This window comes from Hemitrygon akajei, chromosome 11 (genome assembly GCF_048418815.1).
Source record: "Hemitrygon akajei chromosome 11, sHemAka1.3, whole genome shotgun sequence".
Lineage (NCBI taxonomy): Eukaryota > Metazoa > Chordata > Chondrichthyes > Myliobatiformes > Dasyatidae > Hemitrygon > Hemitrygon akajei.
Window position 1 is genome coordinate 63,386,368 of NC_133134.1, and position 19,306 is coordinate 63,405,673.

Consider the following 19,306-nt stretch of genomic DNA (forward strand, 5'->3'; position numbering starts at 1 on the left):
GAACTTCTCCATGACTAACGCTGCTCTTCAGTGGCTCAGTGGGGGTGGCAGCAGGCATGGGAATCAGGAGCTAGGGTCACATCACACCCCCGAGCTGCTGAAGGAGCAGGTCAAGTGTGGCAGCATTGGGAGTGAGGCCCAGAGCTGGAGCAACAGGCACAGGGGTAATAGAGTCAATGGGATCCAGCACACACCCTACAGAGATTCCAGTGCCATGTCTGTGTCCCCTACAGGTCACCATGCCAAGCGGGCTTCCTGGCCATTTATTATTCATCTCAACTTTATTCTCCCTGTAACATTTGATGCCTTACTAATCAATAACTTATCAACCTCCATTTTAAATAAACACAGTGTTTTTGCCTCCACAGCTGTCTCTGACAATGAATCCAAAAACCTTTACTACCTCTGGCTAAAGCAGTTCACCCAAGGGACGTCCTTCTATTCTGAAGCTTTGCCCTCTGATCCTAGACTTTGCTACTATAAGAAGCATCCTCTCCATATCCACTCTATCTCGACCTTTCAATATTCAATAGGTTTCAATGAAATCTTCTCCCCCTCATTATTCTAAACTCCAGTGAGTACTGGTCCAGGACCATCAAATGCTCCTCACATGTTAATCCTTTCACACCTGGGATCATTCTCGTGACCTCCACTGGACCCTCTCCTATGCAAACACATCCTTTCTTAGTCCATATCTGCTCACAATACTTCAATATGGTCTGACCAACACCTTATAAAGCTTCAGTATTATATCCTTGCTTGTATATTCTAGGCCTCTCAAAATGAAAGCTAACATTGCAATTACCTTCCTCGCCACTGACTCAACCTGGAAGTAAACCTTTGGGAAATCTTGCAGGAGGACTCACAAGTCCCTTTTGCAGCTCTAATTTCTGAATTTTCTATCCATTTAGCCTATGTCTTTATTCCTACTACCAAAGTGCATGACTATATATTTCCCTACACTATACTATGTTCCATCTGCCACTCTTTGCCCATTTTCCTGATCTAAGTCCTTCTGCAGCCTCCCAACTTCAGCAGTACTGGCTGTTCCACCAACTTTGTATTGTCTGTAAACTTGGCCACAAAGCCATCAATTCTGTCATCCAAATAATTGATATATAATGTGAAAAGAAGCATTCCATTTCCAGTCCCTGCACAACACCACTGGCAGCCAACCAGAAAAAAATCCTTCATTCCCATTCTTTGCCTTCTGCCAGTCAGTCAGTCTTCTATCTATGCTGACATATTTCCTGTAATACCACAGGCTCTTATGTTGCTTACCAGCCTCGTGTGTGGCACTTTGTCAAAGGCCTTCTGAAAGGTCAAGTAAACAACATCCACAGACTCTCCTTTGTCTATCCTGCCTGTTATTTCCTCAAAGAATTCCAACAGATTTGTCAGGCAAGATTTTCCTTTAAAGAAACCATGCTGACTTCAACCCATTTTGTCATGTGCCTCTAAGAACTCTGAAACCTCATCCTTAATTTGTCTGAAGGTTCCTCAACACTGAGTTTGACTTGCTTCACATTCCTGGTAGACTAATGGAGATATTCTTCCCCTGATTTTCTGTGTGATCGATGGGGCCAAAGTGGGAACGGCAGACTCCACCATAGGTTTGGCAGAGGCTCGCTGACAGGGAACCGGCTTCATGGGTTAGAGTGCTCCGTCTGCCTCTTAAGCCTGTCCTGTGTACAGCCTCTCCTGTCGCACGATTCTTCATACCTCTGACATGTCCCTTCTCCACAGAGTGGTTGTGGCCCACGGATTCTCAGGACTCAATAAGGGTGTTATATTTCTTCAAGAAAACTTGAAACGTACTTAGAGCCCCAAAACTGGCAACACTGACCAGGAGAGAAAGCTGACATGAGCTTATCTATTCTGCCCAAGATTTGAAAGATTTTGTGAATGAAGAGTTGAGGTTTCTCTCCAGTGCTTTGACAAGCCTACTATAGGTACTCTTGGTTACAAAAAGACAGAAAATGGGTTTGACTTCTTGATCTCCAAAATCCCCACTTATTTGAATGTAGTGGTAATTTTTGTTATGGATTTCCACATGACCGAGGGAAAGCTGCCAAGTTGTGGGACATGGTCCGCATTTTCAAGGATCCCATTGTGAACCTTTATTGTTGAACTGTGGGGAGAAATTGGTATTGAATCTGTTTTGGGAATGCTTTATGCATCCTCTCATCTGAATTAACAAATAGCTGGAATTTAGCATCCAATTGTGCAAAAGTCCCCAGGGGCCTGACGGAATATTCCCCAGGCTGCTCCACGAGGCAAGGGAAGAGATTGCTGAGCCTCTGGCTAGGATCTTTATGTCCTCATTGTCCACAGGAATGGTACTGGAGGATTGGAGGAAGGCGAATGTTGTCCCCTTGTTCAAAAAGAGGTAGTAGGGATAGTCTGTGTAATTACAGACCAGTGAGCCTTACGTCTGTGGTGGGAAAGCTGTTGGAAAAGATTCTTAGAGATAGAATCTATGGGCATTTAGAGAATCATGGTCTGATCAGGGACAGTCAGCATGGCTTTGTGAAGGGCAGATCATGTCTAACAAGCCTGATAAAGTTCTTTGAGAAGGTGACCAGGCACATAGACAAGGGTAGTGCAGTGGATGTGATCTACATGGATTTTAGTAAGGCATTTGACAGTGTTCCACACGGTAGGCTTATTCAGAAAGTCAGAAGGCATGGGATCCAGGGAAGTTTGGCCAGGTGGATTCAGAATTGGCTTGCCTGCAGAAAACAGAGGGTTATGGTGGAGGGAGTACATTCAGAGTGAAGGGTTGTGACTAGTGGTGTCCCACAAGGATCGGTTCTAGGACCTCTACTTTTCGTGATTTTTATTAACGACCTGGATGTGGGGGTAGAAGGGTGGGTTGGCAAATTTGCAGACGACACAAAAGTTGGTGGTGTTGTGGATAGTCAAAGATTGCAGAGAGACATTGATAGGATGCAGAAGTGGGCTGAGAAGTGGCAGATGGGGTTCAACCCGGAGAAGTGTGAGGTGGTACACCTTGGAAGGACAAACTCCAAGGCAGAGTACAAAGTAAATGGCAGGATACTTGGTAGTGTGGAGGAGCAGAGGGATCTGGAGATACATGTCCACAGATCCCTGAAAGTTGCCTCACAGGTAGATAGGGTAGTTAAGAAAGCTTATGGAGTGTTAGCTTTCATAAGTTGAGGGATAGAGTTTAAGAGTCGCGGGGTAATGATGCAGCTCTATAAAACTCTGGTTAGGCCACACTTGGATCATTGTGTCCAGTTCTGGTCACCTCAGTATAGGAAGGATGTGGAAGCATTGGAAAGGTTACAGAGGAGATTTACCAGGATGCTGCCAGATTTAGAGAGTATGCATTATGATCAGAGATTAAGGGAGCTAGGGATTTACTCTTTGGAGAAGAGGAGGATGAGAGAAGACATGATAGAGGTATACAAGATATTAAGAGGAATAGATAGAGTGGACAGCCAGCGTCTCTTCCCCAGGGCACCACTGCTCAATACAAGAGGACATGGCTTTAAGATAAGGGGTGGGAAGTTCAAGGGGGATATTAGAGGAAGTTTTTTTTACTTGGAGTGGTTGGTGCGTGGAATGCACTGCCTGAGTCTGTGAAGGAGGCAGATACACTAGTGAAATTTAAGAGACTACTAGACAGATATATGGAAGAATTTAAGGTGGAGGGTTATATGGGAGGCAGGGTTTAAGAGTCAGCACAACATTGTGGGCCGAAGGGCCTGTACTGTGCTGCATTGCTCTATGTTCTATTAAAAGGGCAAGCATCACCTATGTAGTGCAGCTTGATGGTTGATGTTAGGATGGCCTTAGTTCCAGAGCAGAGGCAATCCAGGGTGAATCTTTTGCCCATTTGTCCTGTAGATTAACCCTACTGCAGGGTGAAGTTAGTTGGAAGCGTGCAGCAAGAGAGCTTGGAGTAATAGCATAAAGTTGTTTGGCCCCTGTTTGCACAAAGATACCCATTCCCACCCTGCCAGTTTTAGAACGTGCTTCCAAGATGGACCTCTTTCCTCAATTTGCAGAAATATATGTACAAGCTGGCCTGATCCCTCTGGACAAGGCTCTGGCTGTAGACAGGTCCATCATTACATGGGTGGGGCTGAAATTGTTTCATTTGACTGGACTAAAATACCATGCCCTATACTTCACCACTTTGTAACTGAACATGGGCACTAGCATGAACATTTAATGTTTATTTTCATTTTGTATTCATTCTCCTTAATCCTCTCGACTGAAGATACATCAGTACAGTGTAGGAACAGGCCCTTCACCCACAATGGCTGTGCCAGCCACGATGCCAAATTAAACTAAAACCTGCCTGCCTGCACCAGGTCCATATTTCTCAATTCCCTTCCTGATTACTTTCATGTCTAAATGCTTCTTAAACTCAATTACTACTGCTCAACCACTACTACTCTTGGCAGTGTGTTCCAGGCATATACACTCTGTTTAAAAACTTTGTCCTGCATATCCCTTCAGACATTGCCACTTAAACCATGAACCTATGCCATCTAGTATTTGGCATTTCCACCCTCTGGAAAAAAACTTTGACTATTTACCCTATCTATACTTTTCATAATATTATAAACCTCTATCAGGTCTCCTCTCAGCCTCCAACCCTTTAGAGAAAACTACACAAATTATGCTAGTATTTCTTTATAGCTAACTCTCTTCTGAACCCTCTTTAGAACTTCCACTTCCTTCCTGAAATGAGGCAACCTGAACTGTACACAATACTCCAGATGCAGACTAACCAAAGTATTGTGCTGTTGCAACTTGACTAGATAATATAAAAGTGTTCCTCAATGGTCCAAGCAGATAATAAAGAGACTATTCACTTCCCTGTATGGGGTGGGTGGGGGGCAGGGGGGAGGAGTGTAGTGACAAGAACATCATGTGACCAATAGACACTGTGCAGAGCTAATGGCCGTGGGGTGTTGGGTATGACCAGAAGGATAAGGGGAATTGGAAATTAAGTTTCCAGTGATAGATATGATGGGTCAAAAGGCTTGATTCCGTGCTGCACTCCAGAGTTAATCATTCTTGTCACCTTTCAGATGGAAATTATGGTTCCTCTGCCTCAATGAGCTGACACCTCCATAAACCGCTCCTGCCATCATGTGACCAACTACAAATAGACCTCGGTGTCATTTTCAGAGTGAGATCGTGCTGTGCACAGCAGTTAAGCTTATCTAAAAGAATTGCAGCAAATGAATTTCCACATGTCAGAGATGTTTATCTCTATGTTCCAAACACTTTAGTATGCTTTCTGTATACTTAATGCTTAACATTAAATGTATTTACACAACTGGGAATAAGTGCAAAACAATGAAAAACAAAGGCTTATCAAACTTCATATTGTTACGCTCAGTTACAGAGCTACAATCAGAAAACCCTGACACGGTAGATTATGTAACCATGGCAACTCAAGACTGAAATAAACAATACAAAGAGTGGTCTTGTATTCTTCAGCATCACCCTCCAAAGAAGAGCAATGGAGGTCTTTAACCAGAACTATCAACTGTTTCTCTCACTCTCTCTGTCCACAGATGCTACCTGACCTCCTGAGTATTTCCAGCATTCGTTGCTTTTATTTCTGATATCTAACCTCTGCTGGAGTTCTCCTGCAGCCTATGTTGATACTTAGCCCACAGTGTATAATGTCTATATACTTTGATAATAAATGCAATTTTTGAACTTTGAGAAACGGAGAGGACTTACGGAACACATTGCAATTTCTGGGAGCTTGCTCTGCACAGATTAGCTGCTGTGCTCCCTGCAGTAATGGCAACACTTCAGAGAAGTGGCTTGTTGATTACAAAGTGTTTTGCTTAAACTGGAGTTCCACAAGGTATTGAAGAACCCATTCTTTTTAAGTCATAGCATGGAAGAGATGGGCCAAATGGCCTTCTTCCCTCTCATAAATGTCCTGTGATTTTGTGATTACCCATTTTTACAGCAGACCTTTCATGCAACAATTCCAAAAATGCAATCAAGTAAACAGTCTCGGGAAGTTTCTCAACTTGCCCACAGGAAGAGCCATGCAAATTCAGGGAATGCGGAGAATGATGAACTTTAATTGCAAACCACAGATTGCACATCGGATGAAAGCTGGCTCAGAGCAACCCGTCGCCATCTGGGAGTTTAAAAACTGGATAAGAAGAATTAAATGGATGCAGCAATGCTTCTGCTGCCTTGAGAGCTTCCTACTTCTCACTTTCAGGAAATGACTTTCCACGGTAACACCAGTCAATGTGGAGCAAGACTTTCCTACAGCAGGCCATTCACTCTTCAGTACTGTCATGCCTAACAGTGCTGAGGCTCCATTTCTCCTCTCCTTTATGTACCTAGATTTTAGTCCTGACAGTTTGATCACAGCATAGAACAGCAAAGATAGAACATAGAACGCAACACAGGAACAAACCCTTCGTCCCAAACTAATGAATATAGCAATTAAACCCTTCTGCTGCACAAGTAAATATCCCAAGATTGCCTGCTCATTTGTGTGCCCATCGAAGGGCATCATTCAAGATGTATTCAAACATCTCTCACATTTGCCTCCACTGCCACACCTGGATGTGCATCTTAGGTCTCTACCACCCTTTATGTGAAAATATGCCCCACAAATTCGCTCCCTCCCACTTTAAATGCATGCCCTACAGTGTTAGACATTGCAATCATGGGAAAGGGATACGAAATGTCTACTCCATCTACGACTGTCATAATCTTATTAACTTCTGACAGGTCTCCACCTCAACCTTCACAGGTCCAGCAAAAACAACCCAAGTTTTTTCCCAAATGCTCCTTGGAGCACCTGCCCTCAATCCAGGCAGCATCCTAGTTAACCTCTTCTGCACCCTCATTACAGCTTCCACATCCTTCCTGTAAGAGAGGACCAGAACTGAATGTAGTACTCCATATGTAGCCAAGTCAGCAAGATAATTTTCCAACCCTTAAACTCAATGCCTCGACCAATAAAAGGTAAGCATGCCGTATCTATTCTTTACAAACTCTATCAAACTGTGCAGCCACTTTCAGGAAGCTAAGGACAGATTCCAAAACCTCTCTGTATACTAATGCTGTTAAGGGTCCTTCCATTAACAGTGGTCTGTCCTTTTACATTTGATCTCCGAAATTGCAATACTTCAAATTTGGCTGGGTTAATTTCCATCTGCTGTTTCTCTGCCCATATGTGCAATTGATCTACATGCCACACTATCCCTTAGCAGTCTTCTAAACTATCCACTTCAAAGTTATTAACACATCCTCCTACGTTTTTATCCAGATCATTTATATATATCACCAACGGCAGAGGTCCCTGCAGAACACCACTAGTAATGTGTACCTCGTCAGAATAAGTCCCACTGACCACTGGCCTCTGTCTTCTAAGGGCATGCCAAATTCTTAATCAACATGGTTAAGTCACCGTAGACTCCATGTACCTTCATCTTCTGGGTAAGCCTCCCAGGATGGACCTTGTCAAATGGCATACTAAAATCCATGTACACAACATCCACAATTCTACCTTTGTCAATCACTTTTGTTACTCAATCAAGTTAGGCAAACATAACCTGCCCCACTTTCTGCAGACCTTTCCATTCCTGAGCACCAAGCTGTGATACAACCAGTTAGGATCCAAAGAGACAACATTTTCCACATTAATGTAATCATTGCCTAGGAGGAGAAAGGGGAGCAGTGAGGTGGCATGATAGCACAAGTTAGTTTAACAGCACTAACGACCTGTGTTCAGTTCCACCACTAAAACATCCTGAAAAATGTCTACCTGTATAGGCAGCATAGAAATAGGCCCTTCAGCCCACTGAGTCCATTCCAACCATCAACTATACACTAATCCTATTATTCCTCCAACGTTCCTGCACCCACAAGATTCTCGCACTTACCTACACACCAGGGACAACTCACAGTGGTCACTTAACCGTTCAACACGTCTTTGGGATGTGGGGGAAAAAAACACAGCATCTGAAGGAAACCCAACATGGTCACAATGAGAATGTGCGAACTCCGCACAGACAGCAGATGAGGTCAGGATTTAATCCAGATTGCTGGAGCAGTAAGCAGCAGCTCCACTACTGTGCTGCCCTTCTTCCCACAAATAAACCTGCTGCCTCATAGTGCCAGCGATCCAGCTTCAATCCTGAGCTTGGGTGGTACCTCTGTGGAGTTTGTATGTTCTCCCGTGACTGAGAGTTTCCTCCAGGTGCTCTGCTATCCTCATGCATCACAAAGGTGTGTGTGTTGGTAGGTTAGATGGCCACTGTATATTTCCACTAATGTGTAGGTAAGTGGTAGAATCTGGGGAGAGTTGATGGGAATTTAGGGAGACTAAATTATTGGGATTAGTGTAAATCAGGAGTTCCCAAACTTGTATTGTGCCATGGAACTTTACCATTAACCTCTGGATCTCAGGTTGGGAACCCCTGATGTAGATGGGGTGCAGATTCAGTGTAGATGGGGTGCAGATTCAGTGTAGATGGGGTGCAGATTCAGTGTAGATGGGGTGCAGATTCAGTGTAGATGGGGTGCAGATTCAGTGTAGATGGGGTGTAGATTCAGTGTAGATGGGGTGTAGATTCAGTGTAGATGGGGTGCAGATTCAGTGTAGATGGGGTGTAGATTCAGTGTAGATGGGGTGTAGATTCAGTGTAGATGGGGTGTAGATTCAGTGCAGATTCTGGGTAAAAGGGCCCGTTTCTTTGCTGCACTTTTCAATAGCTCTGCGAAAAGTGACTTCTGATTTAACTTTAGGTCACTTGCGTTGAGGGGTGCTGTAGGCTTAAGGGTTAGCGGTAAAGAGGCCAGCCACACTGACCAGGCTGCCCCAGATGCCCAAACAAGCAAACCGTGCAAACTTCACTGCTAGTGCTCAGGGGGGTGGGGGGGTGGAGAATCAAGATTGGTTCCTCCAGCAGATACTTTTAGTGGGTCAAATGATCAAGAAACAATGTTAGTCTGTAAGGACAGGGAGTAATGGTGAATGTCTTTGGATACAGGCAGCAAAGCAGTGGATGAAAGCTGAAACATGGCATACAGCCCTCCTGTACCACAGCATAAATATGCTTAGAGCGTGGAATCCTGTCAGAGCACAAAGATATCAATGTATCTTTGACACTGTCTTCTGTGCTATCTGTAATAACTGACTGTTGTAATCTACTTATTTTTCCCTCCAGTGGATTGTACATGTTTGTTCCCCCCCCCCCCCCCCAGGCTTCCATTCATATCTCAATCACATGATCCAATAGGGCAGGACGGAATAAACTCAGTTCAACTCAATTTCCCTCGAGGACTGGCTGAGGTCTGGAACTGACGTAACTTCAGTTTCTGTCAGATACTGTACAGCAGCCTTAATCTGATTGGATGTCCTGCTCTTCTTATGGTCTTTATCCTTGCTCAACATCTTAAATAAACCACAGTTAATGGAGGATGGATGTTTGAGAGGACAGTCTCACCAGCTCCTGTTCCTTTGCTGTGCTGACAGTTACAGCCTGAGAGGAAGGAGGCTTGGATTCCATCCCATTCCAGGTACCCAGCATGGTGTTCCAGCCCAGCACCGACAGAGTGCTTCATTCTCAGAGAAGTCAGATGTCGAGAGTTCCATTCTCAGGTTGCACAGTAGCACAACGCTTTACAGTACCAGCAACCTGGGTTCAATTGCCACCTCTTTCAGTAAGGAGTTTGTACTTTCTCCTTGAGGCCACGTGGGCTTCATCTGGATGCTTTTGATTCCTCCAAAGGAGACCATGGAAGGTTTTTCCAGGGCGCAGGCCTGGGCAGGGTTGCACGGGACTGGCAGTTGCCCAAGCTGCAAGCCTTCCCCTCTCCACGCCACCGATGTTGTCCAAGGGAAGGACACTAGGACCCAAGCAGCTTGGCTGCCGGTGTCGTCACAGAGCAATGTGTTGTTAAGTGCCTTGCTCAAGGACACAAACACGCTGCCTCAGCTGAGGCTCGAACCAGTGACCTTCAGGTTACTAGTCCCATGCCTTGTCCACTAGGCCACGCGCCAACACAGTAGGTTAATTGGTCATTATAAATTGTCCCATGATTAGGCTAGGGTTAAATCGGGGGTTCTGGGCAACACAGCTCAAAGGGCCAGAAGGGGCTATTCCATTTTGCATCTCACTAAATAAATAAGATGTCATAATTCGGATAAGGCATTGAACTGAAGGATAATAAGATTACTCTTGGTGTCCTGGTGAACATTTATCCTGAAACAAAGTATTTGAACAAATGTCTTTTACACAGGAGTTTGAAAAAAGACCAACTGCTAGAGAACCTCAGTGGGTCAGGTGACATCTGTCGCGAGAAGTGGACAGTCAATGTTTCAGATTGAGTTGCTTCATCTGGAATCAAGTGCAGATGAAGGGTCTCAATGCAAAAACTGCAAATGTCCATTTCTCTCCACAGATGCTGCCTGACCCTGAGTTCCTCCAGCCTTTTTTTGTATCAGATTCCAGCAGTGTCTCCTGGGTTGAGGAGAACAAGCCAGGGTTTGAACTCCTTCTGAACTCTGCTAAATCAACATCAATAAATCAGATGATAATAACTTCACTACTTTTGCCTTTTGTAAATTGAGTGCAGCACTTCCTACACTAGAACAGGGGTCACCAAACTTTTTTGCATCACGGACCGGTTTAATATTGACAATATTCTTGCGGACCGGCCGACCCGGAGTGGGGTGGGGGGGGTGTGGATATAGGTGATAAGTCAACTATAAATGGCTAATACACTCAATTTTGTTTCTAAAAGGGTTTATCTAATGAATTTAATATTAAACACACAGCGCATATTTTCCTCATATGGACACATAAAATCATTGCAACACACCAATACTGTATCGCTGAATCAGTGAGAGCCCTGGGCTTGTTTCCCTGCAACAAGATGGTCCCATCGAGGGGTGATGGGAGACAACGATGTCCAGTCTGTTCCACAATTTAGTTTTCGTTGCTCTCAGCACTTGCTTCTGCCCTGCTTGCTCACGTTTTTTCCGCTCAAAAAACTCAACAGTTTTGTCTTTAAGTGCAGGGTGCTTGGACTCCAGGTGCTGAAGCAGTTTTGAGGGCCTCATTAGACAGCCTCTAGACCTGAATTCCAGCCTCCCGCCTGCCCGCAGCAAGACGCCTTGGTCAAGTGCAGCTGGTCGTGGGTGGGGTGAGAGGACAAAGTAATATTGCCGGGGCTGCGGCGGTCGCAGTCGAGAGAGAGAGAGCGACCGACCGACCAAGGAGTGCGACAGGGTGTGTGCCTGCCCTCCTTGTAGGTAGGTAGAATCTATCGGCCGACAAAAGTCTGGACCGAGGGATGACTTTCAGTAGATCACAGCGAGGTAGCTGCTCTGCTACTTACGAAACCCTGAGCCCGAATTAGGTCGTCTGCAAATATTTTAGCAGAGTTCCCCATGAACATTTGGTGTGCTAAACAGGTTTAGAGGCGCCGCCCATCTGTCTGTGCTCCAGGCCAGTAGCAACAGCACTTCTCACCTGTCGCACGAGGCGGCTGGTTACCTGAGGCCAACCAGTGATCCCTGGCGCGAGGGTATCAATGCGTTTAGGTGACTGATGACCTAGCGTGGGTAATGACCTCGCGTGCGTTCAAGTTCAACAGTGGGTGTGACAGGGAATGAGGAAAGATGCAGCTGACTCATATGGTTTCATATCACCAAATCATATCGTTTCCTCGCAGCCCAGTAGCACATGCTTTGTGGCCCGGTACCGGTCCATCGCCCGGTGATTGGGGACCACTGCACTAGAACACTGAGGACACTTCAAGAACTTAAAAACTGTTTCTCTCATCACAGATGCTGCCTGACCTGCTGAGTATTCCCAGCATTCTGTTTTTAAGTTTTAAAAGTAAAGGCTGAGGCAAGCAGAACAAAAATACAATACTTTCCTTCTTCTTCTTTTGAATCCAAGCAGCTACAAAGTTCAGCAGGAAATCAAACTCTGGCCAGCTTTCCTCAAATCAATATAGCCTAGTTTTATAAAGTATATCTTTTAAAATCCCTTCTCCACTTTAGCAAAACGACAAACATGTGGTCATAAACCCAAGACTGATACAACAGGTCTCTCCCTCTGCAGCACACACAAAATGTTGGAGGAGACAGCAACGATGGAAATGAACAGACAGTCGTTGTTTCAGGCCGAGACCCTTCTTCATGACTCCGCTACTTTACCTGTGACCCTGTAACACATTCTCCCTCAAAGCATTTTTGTAATGACTACTTCAAGGAGAAAAAGCTAACCATATTTTTTTTTTTAAAAAAAGCAACTTGTAAAGACATGACACCCCTGTTGTCCTTTTCAAGGACATCCCATGTTAGTTGAGTCAATTGGTACTTCCCAACTGTAAAGAATGAGTCGATCCCTCCTCACCTGCATCCATCCATCACCTGCCTGTTTTCATCCCCCCGCTACTCACTTTAGACTGGTTATTTCCCCTGTTTTTACATCCCAGGTAAAAGGACTGGATCGGAAACATTGACTGTTCATTTCCCTCCATAGATGCTGCCTGACCTGCTGAGTTCCAACAGAGGCTTTTTTGTTAGAAACATAGAAACCCTACAGCACAATACAGGCCCTTCAGCCCATAAAGTTGTGCCGAACATGTCCCTACCCTAGAAATTACCAGACTTCCCCATAGCCTTCTATTTTCCTAAGTTCCATGTACCTATCTAAAAAGTCTCTTAAAAGACCCCATCATATCCACCACCATCGCCGGCAGCCCATTCCATGCACTCTCCACTGTCTGACTAAAAAAACTTACCCCTGACATTTCCTCTGTACCTACTCCCCTGCACCTTAAACCTGTGTCCTCTTGTGGCAACCATTTCAGCTCTGGGAAAAAGCCTCTGACTATCCACACGATCAATGCCTCTCATCATCTTATACACCTCTATCAGGTCACCTCTCATCCTCTGTCCCTCCAAGGAGAAAAGGCCGAGTTCACTCAACCTCTTTTCATAAGGCACGCTCCCCAATCCAGACAACATCCTTGTAAATCTTCTCTGCACCCTTTCTATGGTTTCCACATCCTTCCTATAGTGAGGTGACCAGAATTGAGCACAGTACTCCGTGGGGTCTGACCAGGGTCCTATATACCTGCAACATTACCTCTTGGCTCCTGAATTCAATTCCACGATTAATGGCCAATACACTGTATGCCTTCTTAACCGCAGAGTCAACCTGTGCAGCTGCTTTGAGTGTCCTATGGACTTGGACCCCAAGGTCCCTCTGATCTTCCACACTGCCAAGAGTCTTACCATTAATACTATATTCTGCCATCATAGTTGACCCACCAAAATGTATCACCTCACACTTATCTGGGTTGAACTCCATCTGCCACTTCTCAGCCCAGTTTTGCATCCTATCAATGTCCCACTGTAACTACTGACAGTCCTCCACACTATCCACAACACCTCCAACCTTTGTGTCATCAGCAAACTTACTAACCCATCCTTTCACTTCCTCATTCAGGTTATTTATAAAGATCACGAAGAGTAAGGGTCCCAGAACAGATCCCTGAGGAACACCAATGGTCACCAACCTCCATACAGAATATGACCCGTCTGCAACCACTCTTTGCCTTCTGTGGGCAAGCCAGTTCTGGATCCACAAAGTAATGTCCCCTTGGATCCCATACGTCCTTACTTTCTCAATAAGGCTTGCATGGGGTACCTTATCAAATGCCTTGCTGAAATCCATATACACTGCATCTACTGCTCTTCCTTCATCAATGTGTTTAGTTACATCCTCAAAAAATTCAATCAGGCTCGTAAGGCACAATCTGCCCTTGACAAAGCCATGCTGGCTATTCCTAATCATATTATACCTCTCCAAATGTTTATAAATCCTGCCTCTCAGGATCTTCTCCATCAACTTACCAACCACGGAGGTAAGACTCACTGGTCTATAATTTCCTGGGCTATCTCTGCTCACATTCTTGAATAAAGGAACCACATCCGCAACCCTCCAATCCTCCGGAAACTCTTCCATCCCCATTGATGATTCAAAGATCATCGCCAGAGGCTCAGCAATCTCCTCCCTCACCTCCCACAGTAGCCTGGGGTACATCTCATCCAGTCCTGGTGACTTGTCCAACTTGATGCTTTCCAAAAGCTCCAGCACATCCTCTTTCTTAATATCTATATGCTCAAGCTTTTCAGTCTGCTGCAAGTCATCACAATCACCAAGATCCTTTTCCATAGTAAATACTGAAGTATTCATTAAGTACCCTTGCTATTTCCTCGTGTTCCATACACACTTTCCCACTATCACACTTGATAGGTCCTATTCTTTCACATCTTATCCTCTTGCTCTTCACATACTTGTAGAATGCCTTGGGGTTTTCCTTAATCCTGCCAACCAAGGCCTTCTCATGGCCCCTTCTGGCTCTCCTAATTTCCTTCTTAAGCTCCTTCCTAGTCACCTTATAATCTTCTAGATCCCTAACATTACCTAACTCTTTGAACCTTTTGTAAGCTTTTCTTTTCTTCTTGACTAGATTTTTTACAGCCTTTGTACACCACGGTTCCTGTACCCTACCATAGCTTCCCTGTCTCATTGGAACATACCTATGCAGAACCCTACACAAATATCCCCTGAACATTTTCCACACTTCTTCCATTATGTTTCCCTGAGAACATCTGTTCTCAATTTAAGCTTCCAATTTCCTGCCTGATAGCCTCATAATTCCCCTTACTCCAATTAAACGCTTTTCTAATTTGTCTGTTCCTATCTCTCTCCAATGCTATTGTAAAGGAGATAGAATTATGATCACCATCTCCAAAATGCTCTCCCACTGAGAGATCTGACACCAGGTTCATTTCCCAATACCAAATCAAGTACAGTCTTTCCTCTTGTAGGCTTATCTACATATTGTGTCAAGAAACCTTCCTGAATACACCTAACAAACTCCATCCCATCTAAACCCCTTGCTTTAAGGAGATGCCAATTGATATTTGGGAAAATCTCCCATCGAGACAACTGTTATTATTACACCTTTCCAGGATCTGTTTCCCTATCTGCTCCTCGATATCCCTGTTACTATTGGGCGGACTATAAAAATCACCCAGTAGTTATTGATCCCTTCCTTTTCCTAACCTCCACCCACAGAGAATCTGTATACAATCCCTCCATGGCGTCCACCTTTTCTGCAACCATGACACTATCTCTGATCAACAGTGTCACGCCCCCACCTCTTTTGCCTCCCTCCCTGTCCTTTCATAAACATCTAAAACTGTCACTTGAAGTAACCAATCCTGTCCCTGAGCCATCCAAGTCTCTGTAATGGCCACCACATCATATCACCAAGTACTAATCCACGCTCTAAGCTCATGCGCTTTCTTGCTCCAGATTCCAGCATCTGAGGTTCCTTCTATCTCTTTTTAAGACTATGATAGCTAATTTATGCCAAGTGAGTTCCATGGAAAACCAGGCTGATAACAACCAGATGTCCGTTGTAATAACACTGGGCAAGAAATAACATTGGCTTGGACATCAGAAATAACTCATTATTCTACTTTTCAATAGTAGCGCTCACACACATGCTTCATCTGAAAGAGGGCACTTCCAACAGTGCAACACCCCCTCTGCAGGCCAGTGGAGCGAGACTCGAAATTCTGGTTTTCAACTCTGTACGAAGCTGGGAATATTCCTCCCTTCCAGTGACCAATCCCAAGCGCCATTGCCCCCCGATTTCAGCCTTAGATAGTTTCAACAGTGGGACAAAGCGTAAGCCCCTTTCCAAACAACCCAAATCTTAACCCCAGACTCCATCACAGATGCCAGGACCCCAGCTATGGGCACATACTTTGTGCACATATCCCGACCTTGACCCCCACAGCGTTTCCATGACTGGGTGTGAGATCCGACACTTTCCAGAACTGTCCGGGGAACGCTCACTCCACCTGGCTACTGATCTCACGGGGTGAAACTTCACATTTGGGAGGTGTTGTGGGGGTGGGCCGATTGGATTAATTCAGACGACGGAATGTAGCCTTTTTAAATGCTGATTTACAGCCATTAGGCAATTTCGGAAACTTCGGCAGCCGAACCTCGCGGGAAAATCTGTGCAGCTGTTCGTCATTAGCCACACAACTGGCGCTAAATATAATCCTTTAAAACAAAAATATATCAGAAACATCTGTGGACCGGGCAGCGCCAGTCACAAATCAAACTCGATTACAGTAGCCAACACGCACACTTCTCTTCACTTGTAGAGAATTGCCGTTCCGACTTGATCCCATTACCTACAAGTTGCGGCGTTGAGCAAGAAAACGCCGGTCTCTCTCTCTCTCTCTCTCACGCACACACACAGAACTGACACACAAACCGGGAACTGACTCGGTCTACAATCAGCCCGGCCCCGGATTCACTGCCGAACAAGCCGCGACTCGCTCTCTCATCCGTCCAACACAGAAACACATTCTTAGTTTTTTCTCTCCAGATCCGGGATAAAGACCGGTGTTTGTGACTGACTCACATGAGCTCGGGTCTGAAGTGGTGTAGGATGGCACAAAAAGCCAGCCCATCCCGCCAAGAGGTCGTCATGTTAGTGATCTCCACATCGCGATATCCCTCGCACTGTTTCTTACACCACTGCTGCAAGGCTTTAATCGCAGCCATGTGGAAACGAGCGAGCACCGAGATCCGGGAGCTGCCGGAGTGAGAGGGAACGCGAGTGAGTAAGAGAAAGTGGGAGGAGACAGGCGAGAAGGAGGGAGGCACGGAAGAACTTGGAGACTGCGACTGGCAGGGAAAAGACAACGCCGAGCCGGCTGTACCGGAACAAACGCTCGGAGAAGGTGTCAGCGGCAGACAGCAGGGTACAACCGTGGAGAGGGGGTGAAAGGGACAGAGCGGGTCTGGCCACATCCCCACAGGCTGCCTGATACACAGGACCACACACAGCAACTCCGCTCAGACCCAAAACACACACACCAGGAATTCCCCACATTCGGGATAAGATCAACACTGCCGCCCATAAAAATTAGCCCAAGTCACCCTGATATAACGACAGCCCCTCCCACTCTGGCTGATAGTCTCTCCCACGCTATTTGACTCCGCCTATCCCGGGATAGGTCCTCCTACTCCAAGGAAATGGACACTCTCGCAATTAAATAATCTTAGCCCTCCCATGCTGAGGGAAGATCTGCCCCTTCACTGTTATAACTAAAGCCCTTCCTACATTTGATCATAAAGTAACACAGCAAGGAAACGGGCCATTCGGCCCATTGCGCCCATGTTGCAAAGCACCTTTTACACTTCCATCATCATGTTAGTCCTTCCCATGTTTGAGATGGACAGCTAGTGATGGCAACCAGTTATCAATCCTTCCTCTCCCTACCAACCTGTATCTCCACTCCCCTTCTCTCCCATCTCCCTCTGCACCTACACTTTCCACTATCCTCTCATACCAACCCTCCCCCCATTTCCCTTCCTGACTCTCTATACACTATTCTGTTTATCTCCCACTACTAGTCTCACTTACCATAACATCCTTCCTCCTTGCCCTTCACACTCGCCACCCACCTATCACTGCCTCCTCCTGCACTCTTCTCTCCAACCTCAATCGTGCCTCATCAACCCCTCAGCACCTTCAGATTCAAGAAGTGGGAGAAGGGATCAGCTTGTGGTTGAGGTATATGTGTCGGCCATTTTGTTGGACTGGGTCATTAGCTTGCTGCGTAATGCTGAACCGACCGTACTTCCCTGCCCTTGGACAGTGAAAGACTTGTATCTTTCTTTTCCATTAATGGTTTCCACCTCAAATGAGTATTTTCCATTTTGAGAATTTTGCAGCTTAGTTGTTCTGTCAGTGGAAGTTATTAAATAAGGACTTGCACATATCACACCTTTCATGGTCTCAGGATGTTGCAAAGTGTCTTTCAGCCAGTGAAGTCCTTTTGAAACATAGTCACTTTTATAACAGAGGAACTGCAAGTCTCAATTACACAGAGGGAGGTCCAGTGAGATGATGAACTGCTAATTTCCTTCTCAAGAGTGCCCAGAGATTGCTTAAAGAACTCCCTGATGAATATAGGTTTACACACAAATTGAAGGATGGCACCTGATGGTGTAGCACTCTCTCAGCACCTTATTGAAGGACCTTGTGCACAAATATGTGCTCTAGGACTACTCACCCTGATAGCATTTACCATGGTATTGTACACTGTGGTCCAGTTTTACATAATTAAGAAGAGAAATTACTTCCAGATGTTTCAATATTGATTTGTTTCACTTTGTAGAATCAATAGTGTCAAGCAACCTGAGCTGAATTATGCAACTTTCTGTTCCAAACTTGTGGTAATATCACCAATTAAAGATTGGATTACAATCTAATTAATTACAAGAATAGCTTGCAAGTTTAAAGTAAACTGGTCACAATGTTTAACTTGTCACTGAGAAAACTGGAAGTATGAAAATTCAAAGTAGGGAACAGCGAGAAGAGCAGTTCATATTAACAACCCTTTCATCGGATGAACTCTCATCACAGATGTAAGGTTATTGAATGGAGCATTAAGTGATTTTCTTTTAAACTGTAAATGCCATGAAATTAAAACAAAAAACAGAGAATTTTGGAGGAAAAAACTCAGTAAGTCAGGCAACAATTGTGAAAGAGAAACAGTCAACATTATGTGTTTGTGACCTTTAATTCTGTTCTGTCTCCTCAGATGCATCCTGATTTGTAGAGTGTTTCAGAACACTAGATCGCTATTGTTAGGTTAAATATCAGTTTGGGGAGGAATACCAAAGATACCACAACTATTAAAATTAAACCTACACCCTTCAAGAGCAAACTGCAAACATACTTTGTAATACAAGAAACCACCAACTCTGTGCTTCAAAAGTCTTTGGATTCCAGTGTAGGTCCTTTGGGAACTTCAAAACCAAGGTTAACAAAGTTGTAAGTGACATTAAGGCAAGGAAACGGATGAGTCATGGAGTTAGAACAGCCCTGTGGTGCCGAATGGCCACATTCTGTTTCTTGGCAATTGAAGGTATTTTAAAATTATTAAAGGAATTGTTAACCAGGTGACCCTGGAGCCAGTGCATGGGATCCATTAGATGGTGCTGTTCCCTCAGAATGAATTAATCTACTGCGAGTTTGAGATTGACTGGCGCATGCATTAAATGGGCTCCTCTATTTAGTACATCACCACAGTCTCTTTTAGTCTAATGCCACACAGTTCTACGTTTATGTATAACATGTTGGATACCCTCCACACAATTAGTATTTGTCATAACACATGCACAGTTCTGTATCCGACGCATAGAGT

General features: G+C 44.9%; 1 protein-coding gene across 2 annotated transcripts in view; it reads right to left on the minus strand.

Annotated features, from left to right (window-relative positions):
* Positions 1–16,813, minus strand: part of LOC140735658 (MICAL-like protein 2) — a 118,177-nt gene extending 101,364 nt beyond the window's left edge. Inside the window, exon 1 of one of the 2 annotated variants that reach the window (XM_073060969.1) lies at positions 16,510–16,813. In XM_073060969.1, coding sequence (XP_072917070.1) covers positions 16,510–16,652 — 143 coding nt within the window. In that variant the 5' untranslated portion in view covers positions 16,653–16,813. The remainder of the gene's footprint in view (positions 1–16,509) is intronic. The other variant, XM_073060970.1, reaches the window with a different exon arrangement.
* Between the last annotated feature and the right edge of the window lie 2,493 nt (positions 16,814–19,306).